The sequence below is a fragment of the Aythya marila genome (assembly GCF_965140915.1).
Source record: "Aythya marila genome assembly, chromosome: 11".
Taxonomy (NCBI): domain Eukaryota; kingdom Metazoa; phylum Chordata; class Aves; order Anseriformes; family Anatidae; genus Aythya; species Aythya marila.
In genome coordinates this window covers 19085863-19103041 of record NC_139052.1, presented here as the reverse complement: position 1 = coordinate 19103041, position 17179 = coordinate 19085863, and the positions used below count along the sequence as shown (strand labels likewise).

The 17179-nt window shown below is 51.4% G+C and overlaps 1 protein-coding gene across 1 annotated transcript in view; it reads left to right on the top strand.

Annotated features, from left to right (window-relative positions):
- The window catches only part of IGDCC3 (immunoglobulin superfamily DCC subclass member 3), a gene marked incomplete at its 3' end in the record, with an annotated part of 79017 nt that overhangs the window by 40930 nt on the left and 20908 nt on the right, over positions 1 to 17179 (top strand). Inside the window, exons 3-6 of the mRNA XM_082769169.1 lie at positions 4489 to 4633; positions 7017 to 7147; positions 11008 to 11145; positions 16872 to 17030. Coding sequence (XP_082625295.1) covers positions 4489 to 4633; positions 7017 to 7147; positions 11008 to 11145; positions 16872 to 17030 — 573 coding nt within the window. The remainder of the gene's footprint in view (positions 1 to 4488; positions 4634 to 7016; positions 7148 to 11007; positions 11146 to 16871; positions 17031 to 17179) is intronic.

The following is a 17179-nucleotide window of genomic DNA, read 5'->3' as shown; positions in this document are numbered from 1 at the left end:
CCATTCGCCACGCGGGGCCGAATCGCTGCCTCCGCAGCTGGGGCGGCCACCGGGCTGCGGTGACACGGGCGGTTTCAGCATTGTTGTAAAAATGCATCTTAAAAAAAAAAAATAAAATAGAGAAGATCAAGTGTTTTTTTTCTCTTTAGGGTTTAGAGAAGCATTTCTGTTTGAGAGCAGGGCACGGAGAGGGCAGGATGGGGTTTGTGGTGTCCATATTCCCCCTTTCTTTTCTGCCAGCTCCTTTTTCCAGGCAAATCCTCAATTTTCAGAGTGTGGAGAGGAGCACGTGAAGTGACCTCTGTCTGCTAAGCCTTCTCCTGCCAACTTTCTTGAAAAAACTCCCCAGCAGGTCGCTAGCTTAGTGGTGGAGGTGTCCTAAGATGAGAGGGGATGGGAGATGAGATCCCCCTGCTCGCTTTGGGGCTGCAGTCTCGCTGGGGAAGGAGCTGCGGTGCCAAGCAGGATGGGTTTTTAATAAATCTTGTGGCTGCTTCTGCTGGAGCTGTGAGCCTGATGGGAGAACAGCTCGGGTCTGGGTTTAACTGGAGGAGCGGCTCCTTGCGTTTTAAAAACAACCCTGATTGCTGCCAGCCCACGCAGAAATTCAGTTTTTATTCGCAAGTTGGAGATTTTAGCATGAAAATCAGCAGCTGTACCAGGATAAACCATCGGGACAGAGCCGCTCCTGGGAGGGGAGGGCTCTGCCCGTGGCTTTTCTCTCTCCCTGGGCCAACCACGTGCCTCCCAGGCTTCGTCTCCATCAGCTGTAACGGAGCTAACGAAGCCTGCCCTCCTAACGAAGCCTGCCCTCCTCAGCAGGAGCATCTGGGAGCCCAGGTACTGCGGCCGTGTCCCCGTTAAACTCTCTTGTTGCCCGCACTGCGTTAACTCAGAGGCATTTTAACCACGTGCTCCATTAGAAGAGGCCTGAATTTAACAGGCTGGAGGCAAAAATGTGAAGAAGGGGTCTTTGCTTGCGGTCTGTGCGGTGGTGAGGATGCTCAGCACCTCCCCGGCATCCTCCTGTATCGCGGCCAGCTGGGGCATCCCTTTCTCCACAAGTAATTTGGAAGCAGAAAGCAAAGTGCTGCAAAACTCACCGGGCTTCCCCGGTGCTCTCCTACCACCGTGCTCGGCACCGAACCTTTTAAGTCTTCTTCCTCCCCTTGTGCCTGCACTTGATGATAATGTTTGCGTTTTAATGATTCCGGCAGGCCTGGGATTTGCTTTGACACACCAAGATAATGTTTTCTTTTTCTATATCAGATCTAGGTCAATCTCTGGCTTAGCACTAATGCTGCGCCGAGCGAGAAAGGATTGGCCGCTAATGGTTTCAATTTAGTTTTTCGCGGAGTAAAGGAAATTTCACTCAATACCTGTTTTCGTTTTTATTCCGTTGGCCTTTCCGTGGGATCCGTTAGGCTGGGGAGCTGTTTGCTCTTTGATTAGAGACCCAGCAAAGCTGTTTGCCTGAAGAAATCTGCTCGGAATATGGATGAGGATGGACGCTCACCTGCGTGGTGCGCGCGTGGGGACTGCGTGGTGGTGAAGGTGAGGCAGTGGGACACCCGTGGGCTTCTCTCTGGGGAGGAGAACCAGCCACCCAGCCCCATTCTAACCAATTTCCTCTGTGGCTTGAGATGGGAGAAGTGGTAAAAGTGGTAAAAAGCAGCTCATCTGCCTCGCGCTGCAGAGCTGCCCAGCTGGCATCGCTGCTCAACGTCTCAAGGAGAAGGTGCACCCATGCGAGCGATGTGGGAGGGCTCCTCTAACCATCCCCAGCTGCTGCAAGCCTTCTCCTGTCGCGTTTGCTTTTTTCTCTCCCTGCTCCGTGCCAGTCTGGGCGTGCCACAGCCAAAATCCAGCTGCGGTGGCAGCAGAAGCACTGAGACAGCGCGGCTCGGAGCTCCAGCAGCATGGATTCAGGTCTGATCTCAGGGCTTGCCGACACCTGGAGTTGTAAGAGGGCAATTTAATGCGACAGGGTGACAGACACCTTGTGTGAGGATGGTACAGAGGGAGCTGGGGCAGCACCAGTTCCTCCCCTGCCACGTGGCTGCTGGATGAGCAGAGCGATGGGCAACGCAGGCAGGTGGAGCAGAGGCTGCCTCCCCGCTTAGGAGCTCACGGGGGCGAGGGGCTGCTGTGGATTGCTTGTATTTATTTTTAAAATGATTCTGGCCATTAGCACAGAGATCAGATGCAGCTCCCTGGCTGCTGGCCAGCCCCACCGGGCTGGTGTGGGCTGAAACAAGAGCACCCGGCTAAAAACAGGAGCCCCGGAATTTTCTTCTGGAAGATGAGTGCTAAATGGGAGCGAGCACTCCTGGATGGGTTTGTTGCAGTCAGCTGCAGCTCGTGTAAAAATCTTACAGGGATCAGCAGAGATTGAGACCCTCTGAGCGTTGCCCTGCCGTGCTCCTGTCCCTTTCCCCTTCTCCTCCATGATTTATGTCCTGGCTGAGCGCGGTGCCCAGGTAATCGCTCGCCTTCAACTTTTGGCGCTGCTTTACAGGAGGTGCCACGAAAGCCTTTGTCTGTGCAACTGTAAATAAACTCGTAAAGCCGTGTTAAAAATAGCGTTTTGTAGCTCGGCGCATGAATATTTAATGCATCTTCTGCAAACCAGCTGGTCTTGGCAAGGGTCACAGTGTTTCCTAGGCGTTTAACATAAAACTGTGCTTCAAAGCCACATTATAGGGTCGTTGAAGAGTAATATTTTACTTAACATCCTCATAACTGAATTATTTATAACTGCCCATGTTTTATTCATGATAAATATTAATACTGGTGTCTTTAAGAGGAGAGGTTATCGCTGCAGTTTTACCTAGAAGAGGTGATATTATGGAAAGAAAGGGGCGGCGATGAATTCTGCAGCCGGCAGAGCAGCGTCTGTGCTGGGGCTGCTCTCATTCACACCTCCCTCTTCTTATCAGCCCTGTCAGCCACCAAAAAACCTCGGCGCTGAGCATCTGGACCTTTGAAAGGAATTTTCCTGCAGGCGTCTGAATCCCAGCTTTTTTTTTTTTTTTTTTTTCCCTTCTCCTTTATTAACGAGCTTTGTGCCACTCTCGTTAATTCTAGGATTTGTTTCTTGGTGAGAGCCCATCAGGATGCTCGCCCTGACCTGGACCTCCGAGGGGCAGCCTTGATGTATTCTGCAGCTCCCTCGAGCCCCCGTGCCGTGGGGACCCCCGACCACCCCATGGCTATCAGCAGCCCCCATTAATTTGGCGAGGGGATTGCCTGGTTTGGGGGCTGCCTTTGGGCTCGAGCCTGCATGGCTGGGTGCTCTGGGCCACGAACAGTCCCATTTCCAGGCTGAATCTGTAAAACCAGGGTAAATTGCCATTGCTCTGCCCCTTACTGGAGGGAATATTGCGTTCCCTTTCATCCTGGGAAAGTCAGATAGGTTTGTGCTCGGTCTTTTCGCCTTGTGCTGCCGCGTGCACCCCTGGCAGCCTGCCTGGAGCATAGCGCAGGGCTCTGCCAACCCAAAAACCCCGACGTGGGACCGTGGGCACGTTTTTAGAGCTGCAAACCCTTCCCAACCCCACGGCCGTGCCGGGGCTTCGCTGCGCCTTGTGCCATCAGCTTAACAAACCCGTGGCAAGCGGGCTGGGAGCGCCGGGTCGGGGAGCAGCGCGGGTTAATGCACCACATATTTAATGTATGATTGCTAATGGCCCCCTCCCAGCTGCCCGAGCCCGACTGGAGCTTGCAGCTGAGTGATTCAGCTGCCCTGACACACACACAGCTTGTCCCGAAGCCCAGGTACATTCATTGCTCCTGGCGCGTGTAAAAGGGGACGAGGCTTTCTCGCTGGGGAGAGGCATCATCGGGCTGGGCTGGCGGAGCAGGGGGGCTCTCTTGGAGTTTATTTTATATGATAATGTGAGAGATCTTCCCGTGGATGCGGCGCTGTAAATGAATCACGAGCTAAATAACCACCGGGATGTTTATTAGCCTCGAATATGTTTATTGCCGAGTCAACAGGCAGCACCTTCCAATTAATTAATAGTAATAATTACTGTATTATTTATGGAGCTCTACCACCGTGCCAGAGCCTTTCTGCACGGTGCTCGCAGCTGTGGCTGTGCTGAAACGGGTTCACTTTGTGTTTTTTTCTGTGCTCAGCTCTGTGTTCACCCTGAGTGGGGTTTATCCTTTAGCGGGGGGTGGTCCCAGCCCCAAAAGCCGTGGTGGGCTGAGCTGCTGAGCTCTGGCAGCCCGCTCGTGGTGCTGCTGGCAGCCTGGTGCTCTGCAGCGTGGAGATGTGACCATGACTTTCATTTTGCTGGAAGGCAGGGCATGCGGTGAGCCGAGCAGAGATGGGGATCAAGTGCAAACAGCCTGCTCTTCTGCCGGGTGGGTGCCTGAGGGTCCCATTTCCCAGCTCTGGGAAACTTCCTCGGTCCTGCGAGGTTGCTGCCGATGGCTCTCCTTTCACACCTGACCCGTTTTGTCTCTCTCTGTGTCTTCCAGCCATGTCCGACTTCCACGTCCACCCGCAGAACGCAGTGGTGGAGGAAGGGGGCGTCGCGAGGTTCCAGTGCCAGATCCACGGCCTGCCCGAGCCCGTCATCCTCTGGCACAAGAACCGCATGCCGGTCAACACGGACAACGAGAGGTAGGACATGCCCAAAGCACTTGCTGCTGTCCTTTCCCTGGGCAGAGTTAACCCTCACGGGTCTCCTACGACATGGCTGACCTGGGCTGAGGCTCTTGGCCAACATTTCTGTCATGGAAGACTCTTTAGGTGAATGTTATGGGTTGTGAGGGCTCCTTCTGGCCATGGAGAAAGGCTGTGTTTCCCAGGAGAGCTAGATAAACCCTATTCAATGATTTTGGAAGGGGTAGAAGCTTTCATTGACCTCCCCCAAGAGGAGGCAGCCCTCCTCCAGGTCGCCCCCCAGCCTGGAGAGCCCCCACAGCAGTCCTAGGAGACCCTGGAGCGACTCCGGCACCCTTCATCCCTCTGCGACTCCCTTTTGAGCACCTCTTCCCACACCACAACCACGACACGGCCTTGCAAGTGGCTCCCAAAACTGAACTACACCACGACCACCAGACCTTCCTTCCCGGGTGGGCTCCCTGAGTGGGTTACAGCAGGGAGGCTCCGCAGAGAGCATCCTTCCCTACAGTGTCCTGCAGCGAAGCCCCAGCCGCCCCCTTTCCGCAGCCGAGGCCTGGGGCGGCACGTCCTCGCTTCCTGTGTTTGACAGCCTGCTCCCTCCACGTCGGAAACCTCACCGGGCCACGGTTTGATCCTCCGAGCAGGGTACAGGTGGCAGGAAGCCCGTGCTCCGCGCCGGCAGCCTCCGGCGGGCCCAGCTGCAGCTCGGGGGCCGCACAGAAGCAATGGCAGGAGACCAGGTCGCAGCGCGCCCCCATCGCCCGCTGGGGTCTGCCCGTTGGGAATAAGCGAGAGCAGGAAGCCGTAAATATTTTCCTGGAAGCCCCTATTCTTGAAACAGAACCCGCTGGGGTTCTTCGGAGGCAGGAGAAAAACGTGAGGCTTGGAACAATGCCTGACCTTCTCAGCGTCGTGGTGAACTTAGGGTAGGAAGGCCCAAGAGGCCCAGCCTCGCGGTGGAAAACTGCAACTGGCAGGTTTTGTTTTTCCCCGTGTTTTTCGTCTGAGCTTTTTTTAGCCCAGCACAAGGTTAATTCGTCAAACTCGGTCTCCTCTCAAGGCTCCTCAGTCACACGAGTGCTAAGCCGGGGATGTGGCAGAGCAGGGCAGCTGGTACCAGGTGGTATCAGCAGGAGCAAAGGGTGTGGAATTGAGCCTGAGACCAAGACCAAGGAGGAAGAGCCGGATAACCCCAGGCTGTGCCCATCCCACTGCATCTTCTCTGGGGCCAGGAGCTCACCCAAGCCCTCGTGGACACGGTCTAGGAGCAGCTTTCCTAGTTTTCAGTGTCCTGATTTTGAACAGGCTTTTTGCAGGAGTAAACTTGTAGTGGAAGGGTTTTATTGTTAGCTCAGTGGATTAATCTCTGCCACCAGCGGGCCTGGGTGATGAGGGTTGCTCCTCCAACTGAATTGGATTTCTGCATTAATCACGCCCGGTGCATTTCTGCGTATGAAGTGTGGATAAATTTGTATGCCGAGCCTTGCACTCGGAGGCTCTGAAGGCAGAATAATAGCTTTGGAATTGAATCTTCTAATGCTGTGGGCAGATTGTTAACAAAAATGAAGGCTTCTTGTGGTATAATTCATCCAAAACAACGGGCGTTTTAAAGTCCCGGAGAGATTGCAATCAACTTGGGGACGTGTAAGGCTGATTGCTGTCACGCTGCCACCGACACCGCGCGTTTGGCACCCGGTGCAGGGAGCAGGTTATGGGCACTTAACCATATGCTGATCTGGAGCAAGGTATTCTTCATCTTCCCGACGGAAATGGATTATTAACTCATCACGGCGGAACGACAGAGCACCGAGCCATTGAAACACGCAGTTGCCAAGCAACCCGTAATGTATGGACACGTATAGATGTGTGTGTGTGCACGTGTGCTCTAAGTGAGTCTGGTTTGTATATACAAAATATTTATATTGATGTATGCCCACACATTATCTGTTTTAAAGACACTTTTCCGTGCATTCGAGGTTTTGATGTTGCTTGGGTTTGAGTCCTGTGTCGGACCTGGAGCACACAGTTCCCCCGTGCTTAGCCATAGACTCACGTGTCAGCTGTCTTCACACGAAAATGCACTTCCAAAGCTTTTTTCCAAAGCTTTTCCATGAGTTAAATAAGAAGCAGCTACTTCGTAGCCTTCCATCGAAAGCCATCCTTTCCCAAGGATGCATCAGAAGATGAAAAAAGGAACGTAACCTCTGTAAAAGAAGAGCAGAGGCTCAAATACCCAAAAAGCAAACAACTGAAAATCAAATGTGCTGGGGTCTGCATCATCTGGGTGGTAGCAGCTTTCCAGCTGCTTTGTCATCAGCTTGCTTTCCCATCGTGTCCCGCCTTGCAAGTCTTCATTTCTGCTTTTCTCTTCCCGCAGGTACACGCTGCTTCCCAAGGGGGTTCTCCAAATCACGGGGCTGAGGGCAGAGGACAGCGGGATTTTTCACTGCGTCGCTACCAATATTGCTAACGTGAAGTTCAGCCGGGAGGCCAGGCTCACTGTGTCAGGTCAGTACCAGCCCTGACTGCCTTTCCCTCCTCCTGCTGCTCTTCTGGACCAGGACAGTTTAGCTTTGGGCTAATCACACCAAGAAAAGTTCCTCTGTCCAGCAATAGCACGTTCCTCGCTCTGTATTGTTATTAGTTCCTGCCATATTGGTCTGTTTAATAGCAGAGAAATTCATCTCTTTGCCTCTAAATTAGTGCCAGTTTCTGGGGAGAGGGAGGACGGTGTGAACATGAGTTACAGCAGCTTTGCTTTAAATAAATTCTTTAGGAAATGCGGAAGATGCATCATCTCCTTATGAGACCTGCCCGCTCTGGAAGTAATTGCAGCACACGGGGTGATCAATTATTTATCTAATCGGGGAGTTATGTTCTGTAGGCCTTGAGCATTACCCTGCAGCCAAAGTGGGCTCACCTTTCTTTGGAAGATGAGGAGGAGAAACCCTGAGCACCCCAGGCTGGATTTGGGCTTGGTTCTCCATCCATATTCCAAGTTACTGGCTGAAAAAAGGTTTTCACCTCGGAAAGCTCCAGCTGAAGAAGTGGCAGGACCTTTTAGTCCCTCTCCAGAAACAGGTCCCAAGCCACCTACCTGCTGGTTTTTAGTGTGCTGTGCAAGCAAAGCAAAGCATTTCACACCCACACTTTGTTTGTGTACAAGTTAGATGTGTTTGGGAGAGCACGCACGGACCCTTTGCATGCAGCCAAGGGTCCTCCTCCTGAGCTGTGCCAGGCTGGCCTCTGCTAAATGGAGAAAAAACATGTGAAACAGGGGAAGCCGAGGAAAAAACGATGCTGTGCACATCGCCTGGTGGGGAAAGCAAGCAGGTTAGCTGGCTCTGAAAGACCTGGGAGCTCCTGCTGCCTGTTAGCTAGCTGTTCTCTTGATCTATGTGAACAGTAGCCACATGCTGGGGGGGGGAACGTGCAGTGAGTTACCGACGTGCTGAAGTTCTTTGTGTCAGTTTTCTGCCCTGAGTTATTGTTCCTGGCGGGGCAGAAAGTGCTGGTTGTTGTCAGCTGACCATCCCTCATCCCGAGTGGATATTTTCCAGGTTTCCTGTCTGTGCAGTGCTTGTGGTTTTTCTCTTCCTTAAGGCAGTCGGGCAATGAATACGGGCACGGTGTGTAAGTGTGTAAGTGTCCGAAGGGCTCGGCCCGTACTTCAGTCACTGTGTGTGAGCAGAGCTGCAGGAACCACACGCTTGCACGCTCTCAACCTGTTGCAAACACCTTACCCTCTTCAGATGAGGGTTCCCTGGCTGGGACAGCAACCTGAGCAGTTGTTTGACCTGCAGAAAGCCTCCCTGGGGTGGGAGAGGAGGAGGAGGAGGAGGAGGCTGGCTGCTGCAGGGGAGGAAGGAGCCTGCCCGCAGCACTTCCCTCCCTCTCCCAGCACAGATCTGTCTTCCAGCCCTACTGATTGATTATTTTCAAGTGCCTGCTTAGCGGAGCCGCTCCCAGGGGGCCGCCTGCCTCTCTGCACTGACACCTTTTCAGCACGAGCCGCGTCTCTCTCTGCTGCTGTCCTTTTGATCAAGATCTAACAGCCCGTGCCAGCGATGCTCCCATCCCTAGAGTGCCTGACGGTGCCGGGGACCTCCCCACCCTCACCAGGATTGCTGCTGGCAGAGCCCCCGGGGACTGCCTGCATCATTAGAGGCTTTTTCCCTTTCGAAATAAATCCCCCCCAGCTTGCCCAAACCCCTGTCGTGCTCCTCCAGCAGCACTCACCTACTGAGAACCCCTCGTTTTGTCACTCCTCCCTTCCTGCCCTTGCTCCAAAGAGTGTCCTGGTAGGAGAAGGAAACCTCCCCAATGCTCAGGGGGCAGCTGCATCCTTCCTGGGTCACCGTCCCTTCTGGGGACCTGCAGGAGCTGCCACTGCCACCATCATCAGGCTCGGCAGCGGTGGAAATGCAGGTCCCAGAGATGGGCAAGGTTTGCCCAAACTCAGGGAGCTGATCCCACACCCAGGAACCCGCCTGCATATTGAGGAGCGTAAATCAAAGCGTGTGATTTTTGTTGTTGGCCAAACAGGGAGTTTTATAAATCCTGCTCTGCTCCCAGCTCCCGTCTGCCGATCTTCTTGGGTGACCTTGGGCATTTCATTTCATTTTTCAGCGTTTTGAAATACTGCAATCAGTGTATAATACGATGATAATATCGTGTTATTCTAAGCGTGGACGTTTACCATTGTGATACAGAACAATAAATTTACATGGCTTTTAGAGGCACGCCGAGGTACCGAGGGGGGAGGTATTGTTTTTCAGATCCCTTGGGGTTAAGCAGCCGGTCATATGAATTTATTGTGCATTCTGCTTCTCATCAAAAAATCTGCATTTTATGGCTCGCGGTGAAATGCGTTCGGCGAGAGTCAGCTCTTAAGTCACGCCGACACGGTGATTTTTCTTGGATTTTGCCCATTTTAGACGCAGCCTCGGGGTGGCTTTGTCGCTCCCCGAGCAGCCCCCGGAGGGCTGGTTAACCCGCGAGCCGCTCGGATCCGTGCTGTGTGATCCTCCTGCTGCCACCCTCGTTTCAGCCCCTGAGGTGCTGCGGGAGGGTGATGTTAAAAAAGCCTGGGGAGAGCCCTCGCAGGTCGTTTTTGGGGCATCGATTTGCTTTCTAACAAGCTTTTGGGAATGTCCGTGTCCAGGAGATGGTGCGGGGTGGACCCTACAGCGAAGCCCTGCTGGTGGCAGGGCTCTGCTCCAGCCTCCCCCGTGCCCCAGTCTTGCTCGGGGGAGAAGAGCAGCCCAAGTATTCCTCTCTGCAGGTGCACGGAGCATTTTTTTGCCAGCAGCAGCTGTCAGATTGTTTAAATTCCTTAAACACTGCTTGACCTCGGCATTTCTGGCGTGCAACCCAGATCTCATCAGCAAGGGAGAGCATAAAGGGAGAAGGCTAATGCAGAGGTTGTTGTCTCCTGCTGAGGGAGAATTGAGAATATCTCATTTTCCTCTGCTTCTGCTCCCCAAAAACAGGAGTGGAGGCCAAAGGGAGCTTTGGCCCAGGGGTAAGGCGCTTTCTGGTGGCCCAGGAGATGCAGGTTCAGCTGTGCTGTACCTGACACGGGATGATAGTTTGGTCCTTGCAGTCTCCTTTTGTCCGGTGAAATGTGGTTGTCTAGTTTCCAGTGTCCTCGTGCCAGAGCTTTATTTTTATGGGTTTATTTTATGGGTCCGTGCATCATCTTGTGTGACGGGTTTCAATCTCGGCTGCTGCCTGTTGGTGCTACCGTAGTGCAAATAAACAATTTCCGGAGTTTCCTCTCAAAAAGATCCCCAGCAGGAGACAGAGACTGCCACCTGCACTTCCCTCTGTGTCCCAGGGCAGGGTTTTTGGAGCAAATGACACTAGCAGCAACAGAGGAGGCTTGCACGGAGGTAAATTTATGCATTATGGAGCACACAGATTAGTTAGCAAACCGAGATGCTGGAAGGTGAAGCAGCTCTTTCATTTATTTGCATAATGTCTGTGTAAGTCTGCACAAGCTGTCCTGTAGCTTGTGTCCTCCCTGCAAACCACATCCAACCTGCAGGTCTGCTCACTGCAGCTCGCAGCAAGGTTTCTTCCCTGTGCTGCCCCATACGTGGGTGCTACGAGCAGTGCCTGGGGCTGGGTGTGGCTGACTTTTCCCCAGAAATAGCAGCACACACTTAAAACACATTCAGCAAATGCAACAGCCTCCTAAATATCGTGCTCCCTTTGTTTCACGTGCATCTCAGATTTATTGGGGATTACACCAAACGCCTCATTGTTACCCAGAGGATGGGCGAAGCCCTCTGTGGCTCCATTCAACGAGAGAGGATGTCCCGAGGCCCCAGGGATGCCTTCTAACAGTGATGCTGTCCTTGCAGGCTCCCACTCCACTGTTTACAAGGACCCCATGATTCTCGTCGGACCGGAGAACCTGACGCTGACGGTGCACCAGACCGCGGTGCTGGAGTGCATCGCCACCGGCAATCCCCGGCCCATCGTCTCCTGGAGCCGCCTGGGTAAGCCCGAGGATTCCTTCCTCCTCTCCATCGCCACCACAGAGGAAATTGGTGATGCCAGGGACTGTCCCACACAACAAGTGATCCACCCTTTCCCTTCCTACGGGGATTAATTGTAGGCTGGAAGTGCTTTTTATCTTGTCTGCGCTCAGTTTTTTTTCTCCCTGCCGAGATCGTGTGTTTAGCGGTTAGAGAAGTGGGCTGGTTAAACCCATAGATGTTTCCTGAAAGGTGATAATTTTAGCGTTCCCTGAGTGACAGCGTCTTCTTCAGCTGCATCAAAAACATCACCACTGTTGGCCCAGAGAAGCAGAAGCGCACACAAACACGTCTTCCACGTGAAACAGACTTGAAAGAAACTCTCTGCCTGTTCAGGGAGTTGGAAAAAATCTTAGGGGGCAGAGAGAGCTTAAGGTGGCATGTCTGAAGCTCTGAAAATACAGATGCTTGCTGCTGGGGTCAGTGATGGTTTTTAATCAACATGGAAACCAGAGCCAGGGTCTGATGGCATCACACAAGCAAAGTGCAGTTTCTCCCTGTCCAAAAGCAAGGGCTCTTTTAGGCTTATACCGTGATAGTAGCTCAGAAAATACTTTGTGCAGAGCAACACTTCTACTTCCCAACAGAAATCCGCGCCGAGCAAAGAGCTGACGGCTTTTCATTTATCTTCTGGAGCTCGTAACCGTGTGAGCACGCTGTGGGGTTGGGCTCAGTTAGCATTTCCCAAGCCCTGGTGCTCTGCGGGGTCACGTTGTTTTTCGAAGCTAATCTCCCCAAGTCACCCGAGGTGGCTGTGAAGCACGAGCAGGGATAATCCTGCCCCATAAAGCAGCGCTGGGTGCAGGGCTTTGCCCCCGTGGCTCTCCAAGGGCCGTGCTAATGGGGTCTGGCCTGGCTCACGGGATGGTGACTTCCCACTCAGAGCCATCTGCAGGGGACAAGGACACGCATCCAGCAGCACTCACACTGTTTCTCCACGCTTCCCCTCCAGCTTGCTTCCTCTGGTGGCTTATAAAATCAACTTGTGTCTGCTACCTTCTTATTTTTCCTCCAGAGCCATAACCATCAGATTGATGCTGTTTTAAAAATTCCCCAGATGAGCTGTATCACTGTTTTGGCTCTCTTGGACACAAGGCAGCTCTACGTTAGAGCTCAACTATAATAAACTACGTTATAATTGCCTTAATTATAAGTGCTTATTACCTTCTTCAAAACACTTGTCTCTAAAGAGCAGTGCAGTAATGAAGATGTAATAGCTTCGTGCTATGTTTGCCTGGATGGCGTGGGCTCAGCATTGCCTTCCACCAAAAATAAATACCCTCCCCACGTGGCCTTGCAGCAAAGCAGCAGATTTAGAGCTCTGAAGTGGCAAAGAGACCCCGTTATTTTCCCTCCCCTTCAGTGTGAAGGTTTCCTGCCCAAAGAATCGCATGGTCTTGTTTCTTATTACACCAATCTCACCAGTGATGTGGCTTACAGGCTCTCAAATGAGTTTGTGGGCCTGTCACCTCTTGGTAGTGATTTCAGAAGCCGTGTCTGTGTCATCTGGAGGTGGGAGAGGGGTTTTGTTGGACAGGGAGGTTCTCCGAGCATCTGTCCTCTACAGGTAGGTAGGTTCCTCCCGTGTGAGGGTCTCCTTCATCAGGTTCTTCTGGCAGACTTGGTTCAGCTTAAATAACCAATTTTATTTTTTTTCCCCATGTAATTTTCCAACTTACCTTGCAAAAAAGCCTTCATCCACTCCAAGAAATAATAAAATCCATGGCCACAATGTCTTAAAGAGGCACAATAATTAAAATGTAAAGCTCACTTCTGTGTGAACATCTCTCTTGCTTGCTCGAGGGAAACCTCAACCACGGTGTTGCCATTACACCAGGTCTGTGCACAGGGCTTGTTGCCATTTTGGAGTATCTGTTTGAACCCTTTCGCTCACAGTTTTGACGTTGTGGCATTTCTTCCATCAGAAAGGAGCAAAGAACAATTTTGCTTTTTCAGCTTTCAGTTGCAAGGGAAAGCAACATTTGCACTTTTTGCTTTGCCTTTGCGAAAACCTGGCCGGTTTTCAGGGGGAGAGGCAGCTATATTTTGCTTAAAGGAAATCATTCCAATTCTGGGCTGGTTTTTGAGTATCACGCAATCAATTTTGAATTTAATTTCCTTGGGAATATGTTGTAGCCCCTGACCACAAACAGAATTCCTGTGTCTCGCAGCGCATGAAATGTCAACATTCATTAGGGAGCAGGCTCTGAGAGAAACGTAAAATCATTAAGGGTTTGTTCAGGGGAGATAGGGCTTTTCCTTTCAGAGCTACGCACTTCAGGCAGGGACCTGTATGCGTGCACAAATGAATATCCCGGGCACTTACTGCAAAGCCTTTTGAATGAGTGACGATTTTAATGTATCCTTACCCTTTAAGTGACAGGCCACTGAGCTGGCCTCCATAAAAGGTACCAGGGCAGAATAATACACTATTTAGAGAGATATAGAAAAGTGAGGCGAAAAAGAAAAGACAGTGATTATCTGATAGCGTTATACAGAAGTTGTCAGAAAGGGTCGCACAATGGGAAGGAAATTACTAAAGAGGGAGCCATTCAAAAAGTAAACCATGCAACAATTGCAGGAGCCAATTAATTGGTAACTTATTGGACACAGAAGCTTGCAATAGATGGCTGACTGGTTGACAGGAGCGCCGTTCCTGTAAGTGTTTAGAAATAATAGAGTAAATTTCACCACTTCACATCCTGAATAGTCAACTGTTGCAATGTACTCTAAATATGCTAATCCGCCGTGCCCGGTGTCGGACAGAGCAGGAGACCCATGCGTCTCAAAAGTGGAAGGCTACTATGGCACAATACAAAGAATTCACAAAAGACCTAAATGATCAACATTAGAAAGTTGTTACTTTCTTTCTGCTCGCTCCTTCCAAAAGAAAGGCGTTGGTGTTGTTGCATATTCATATCGCCCGGCACGTTTTCTCGGGGCCCCGTAATTGGTGCCGCTGTGCCAATCACCGGCTGAGCAGGCGGAGAGCGGGCTCCAGAAAGCATCACATACACCTAGGAAAAGAAATAACGGGGCTCCCAAGCCCCGGACTTCACCCCAAAGGGAAATCTGGAGACCTCTGCTTGTTCAGAGCTCGGTGTTATTTGGGAGCATCTCCTACGTGGTGAACAGTCTGATTTATTAATCAGTCACCAGTGGCTCTTCACAACCAGCTGAACCTTCATTCCTCTTCAGCTGGGGACTGAGATGATCTGGCAGACATTTCTCCCTAAACTGGCTTGTTCTCAGGCCTCCTATCTTCTGCTTTTGAGTTCATAAAAAGGGGAAGGTCATAGTAAGTGAGCAAATTTCAAGCCTGCGTGGGTCCGGAGAGCTTTGGGGACTCAGAAACAGAGTTAGCTTTTGCAGCCTTTTGGATCTCCACCATGGACTTGGTGATGGAAAGCAGTGCCAGAAAGGTGGGTTTGTGGGGTCTGAATCCCTTGATCCAAGCCACTCAGTCCTTCCTGTAAGCAAAACAGGGTTAAAAAGTGCAGATGTTTCTCTAGAAACCCTTTCCAGGATTTATTGGAAAGCAGCAATGGAGCGAGAAGCCTGTGGGCTGATCTGGCACAGTGATCCTGTCCGGCTGCTGGAGGTGGTCATGCTCCCCAAATCAGATGGCAGTCCCCTTGGGATTTCTGAGCTTGGAGGGCTTTGTTCTTCAGGGAAATGAAAGATGCTTGGCTGACAGGAGACGTTTCTTCAGAGCATCACCCCTGTAATTAATAGTTGGAGCTGGAGAGACAACGGAGGATGTACAGGTATTCGGCCTGTGCAGAGTACCTGCTGCAGGCTGGGTCTTTTGTGCTTAAATTATGTAGCACATTGTAAATAGTACAGTAAATCTGCTGACATTCAAGTCACATTTCTGTGGTATTTCTTAAGGCAACGATGTGATGGAGCATCCAGGTGGGGACACTTCCCATCTTTCACTGATCCCGTCCCTCCCTCGAGAGGGAGATTTGATTTTTACACCTATTGTAAATACAGACTTGCTAAAGGTCTGACTTAAGAGATGAAATCAAGTTCAATTTGAATTTAATTCAGGCCTCTTTACACTTCAGTTCAAATGATGTTTGAAGGAAATGGTTCCTTCTTATTGCTCATTAAATGCGGGACAGGTCATGTTTTACTGTCCTTTTTATGACCGAGCCATTTACTGCTGCAGTGGCTTGGCCAGCTATGTGATCGTTTAATCATTTAATGACATTGTTTTTCTCTCTCTAGAAGACCCAAGCATTTTTCTTTGCAATGCAAATAATGAAGTGATTTGGCATTGCCTGCCTAATGAAGCAAGGAATCCTTCAAGTCTAAAAATTTCCTGAAAAACAATGCAGAGAGCGTGGCAGGAGAAGTGTTGATGGAGTGCAGGGTAGCTTTCAGTCCCCATTTTGCCTGTGTTTCCTAGCACAATGCTCCAGAAACACCTTCTGTTGCAAAACCACAACTTTGTTTCTCACAGTCTGGAGAGCCAGGTCCATTTTTGGGTAGGAGCAGGAGCTCTGAAAGAAATCCTTGGGGATAACGGGGTGGCTTTTTTCCTTTTACCAAGCCCAACTTTGAAGTGTCTCTGCTGCTGCTGGGGAGCACACGTGTGGCAGTCCCTTGGGATGTTCAGATGGGGCAATCACTAAGGCTGGTTCTTGCCTCTCCATTTCTGTGAGCTCCTTAAACTGCTCCTGGAGCAAACGTGAGAGAGGAACTGGATTGCTGCTTCCCAGCTGATGAATGTGTGCTCTCCTTAACTGCTCCTCCAGCAAAAGTGCTCCCTGCCCTGCCCCTCTCTGCTCAGACACCCTGACACATGCTAGGATTGATTTAGAGCTGCCTTTGTCAGGCAGTGTCTTAAAACACAAACCAATGAAACAATAAAAAGCAATAGTCTGATACTAATGAAACACATTGTAATTAGAGCTGGCTGGGAATTCTCCAGTGAAAAGAGGCTTTGATGGAAAAAGGCGAATTCTCTGATACTGCTATTTCATGGTAAGCACTTCAAGTGCTTCAAAACCTTGTGCTGGAGTCCAGCGTCAGAGCTGGGCTCCTTGGCTCTGGGCTCTTCTGTGTGTTCAGGAGCGAAGGAGCTGAAAACCCAGTGTTCACATAGCTTCCAAAAGCAACGAGACAGATCCATCAAGGTTCAGCAGACAAAAAAGCACCACTTCTAGCCCAGGAAATCCCCAAGCCATAAATTGCTCGTGGCTGGGAGGGTGCAGCAGGGACGTACCGCTGTGGGGTGGCTGCTCTCCTTCCCAGAGCATCTACCTCTGTTGGCAACGGGCTGTTGAGCTGGCTGGATCCTTGGTCAGCCCGATGTATCAGTAGCTCATGGAAATTGATATGATTTCTTTTGGTTGTACTGTTTTATTGGAAAGCGTTCTGGGAGCTTCATCTTAACCTGGGCATGTTAAAGCTTCCAAATTTCCTGCGATGGTGCCTTAGTTTTCCAAGCACAGAGCGTGGTTTCAGGCAAACACTTAGCTGAGGATCCTGGTTTCCTCCAGAAGGCAGCTCTGCTAAGAGCATCAGCTAAAACCCGTTGACTTTACCTGGCAAATCCCAGTGACAGAGCACGGTGCCACTCCATAAGGACTTAAATCAAACCTCACCAAGGACCGTGCGCTGGGGCACTTCACACGAAGGCTCAGGATGTGACCCTTACCCTCTTCTCCCTCTTTCAGACGGCCGCCCGATTGGCGTGGAGGGGATCCAGGTGCTGGGCACGGGAAACCTCATGATCTCGGACCTCACCGTGCAGCATTCGGGCATCTACGTGTGCGCCGCCAACAAACCCGGCACGCGGGTGCGACGGACCGCGCAGGGCCGGCTCGTGGTGCAAGGTGAGCAAAAAGGGGCTGGCAGAGCCACGATGCCCGCTTTGCTGTGCCCTTTGCACGGTCTCTGCCTGCCTCCTGGGCACTGTGATGGGTTGGTGTGGGCTTCTCTGATGGTGTCGGACAAAGCACTTCTTTCCTACACGTGGTTTTGT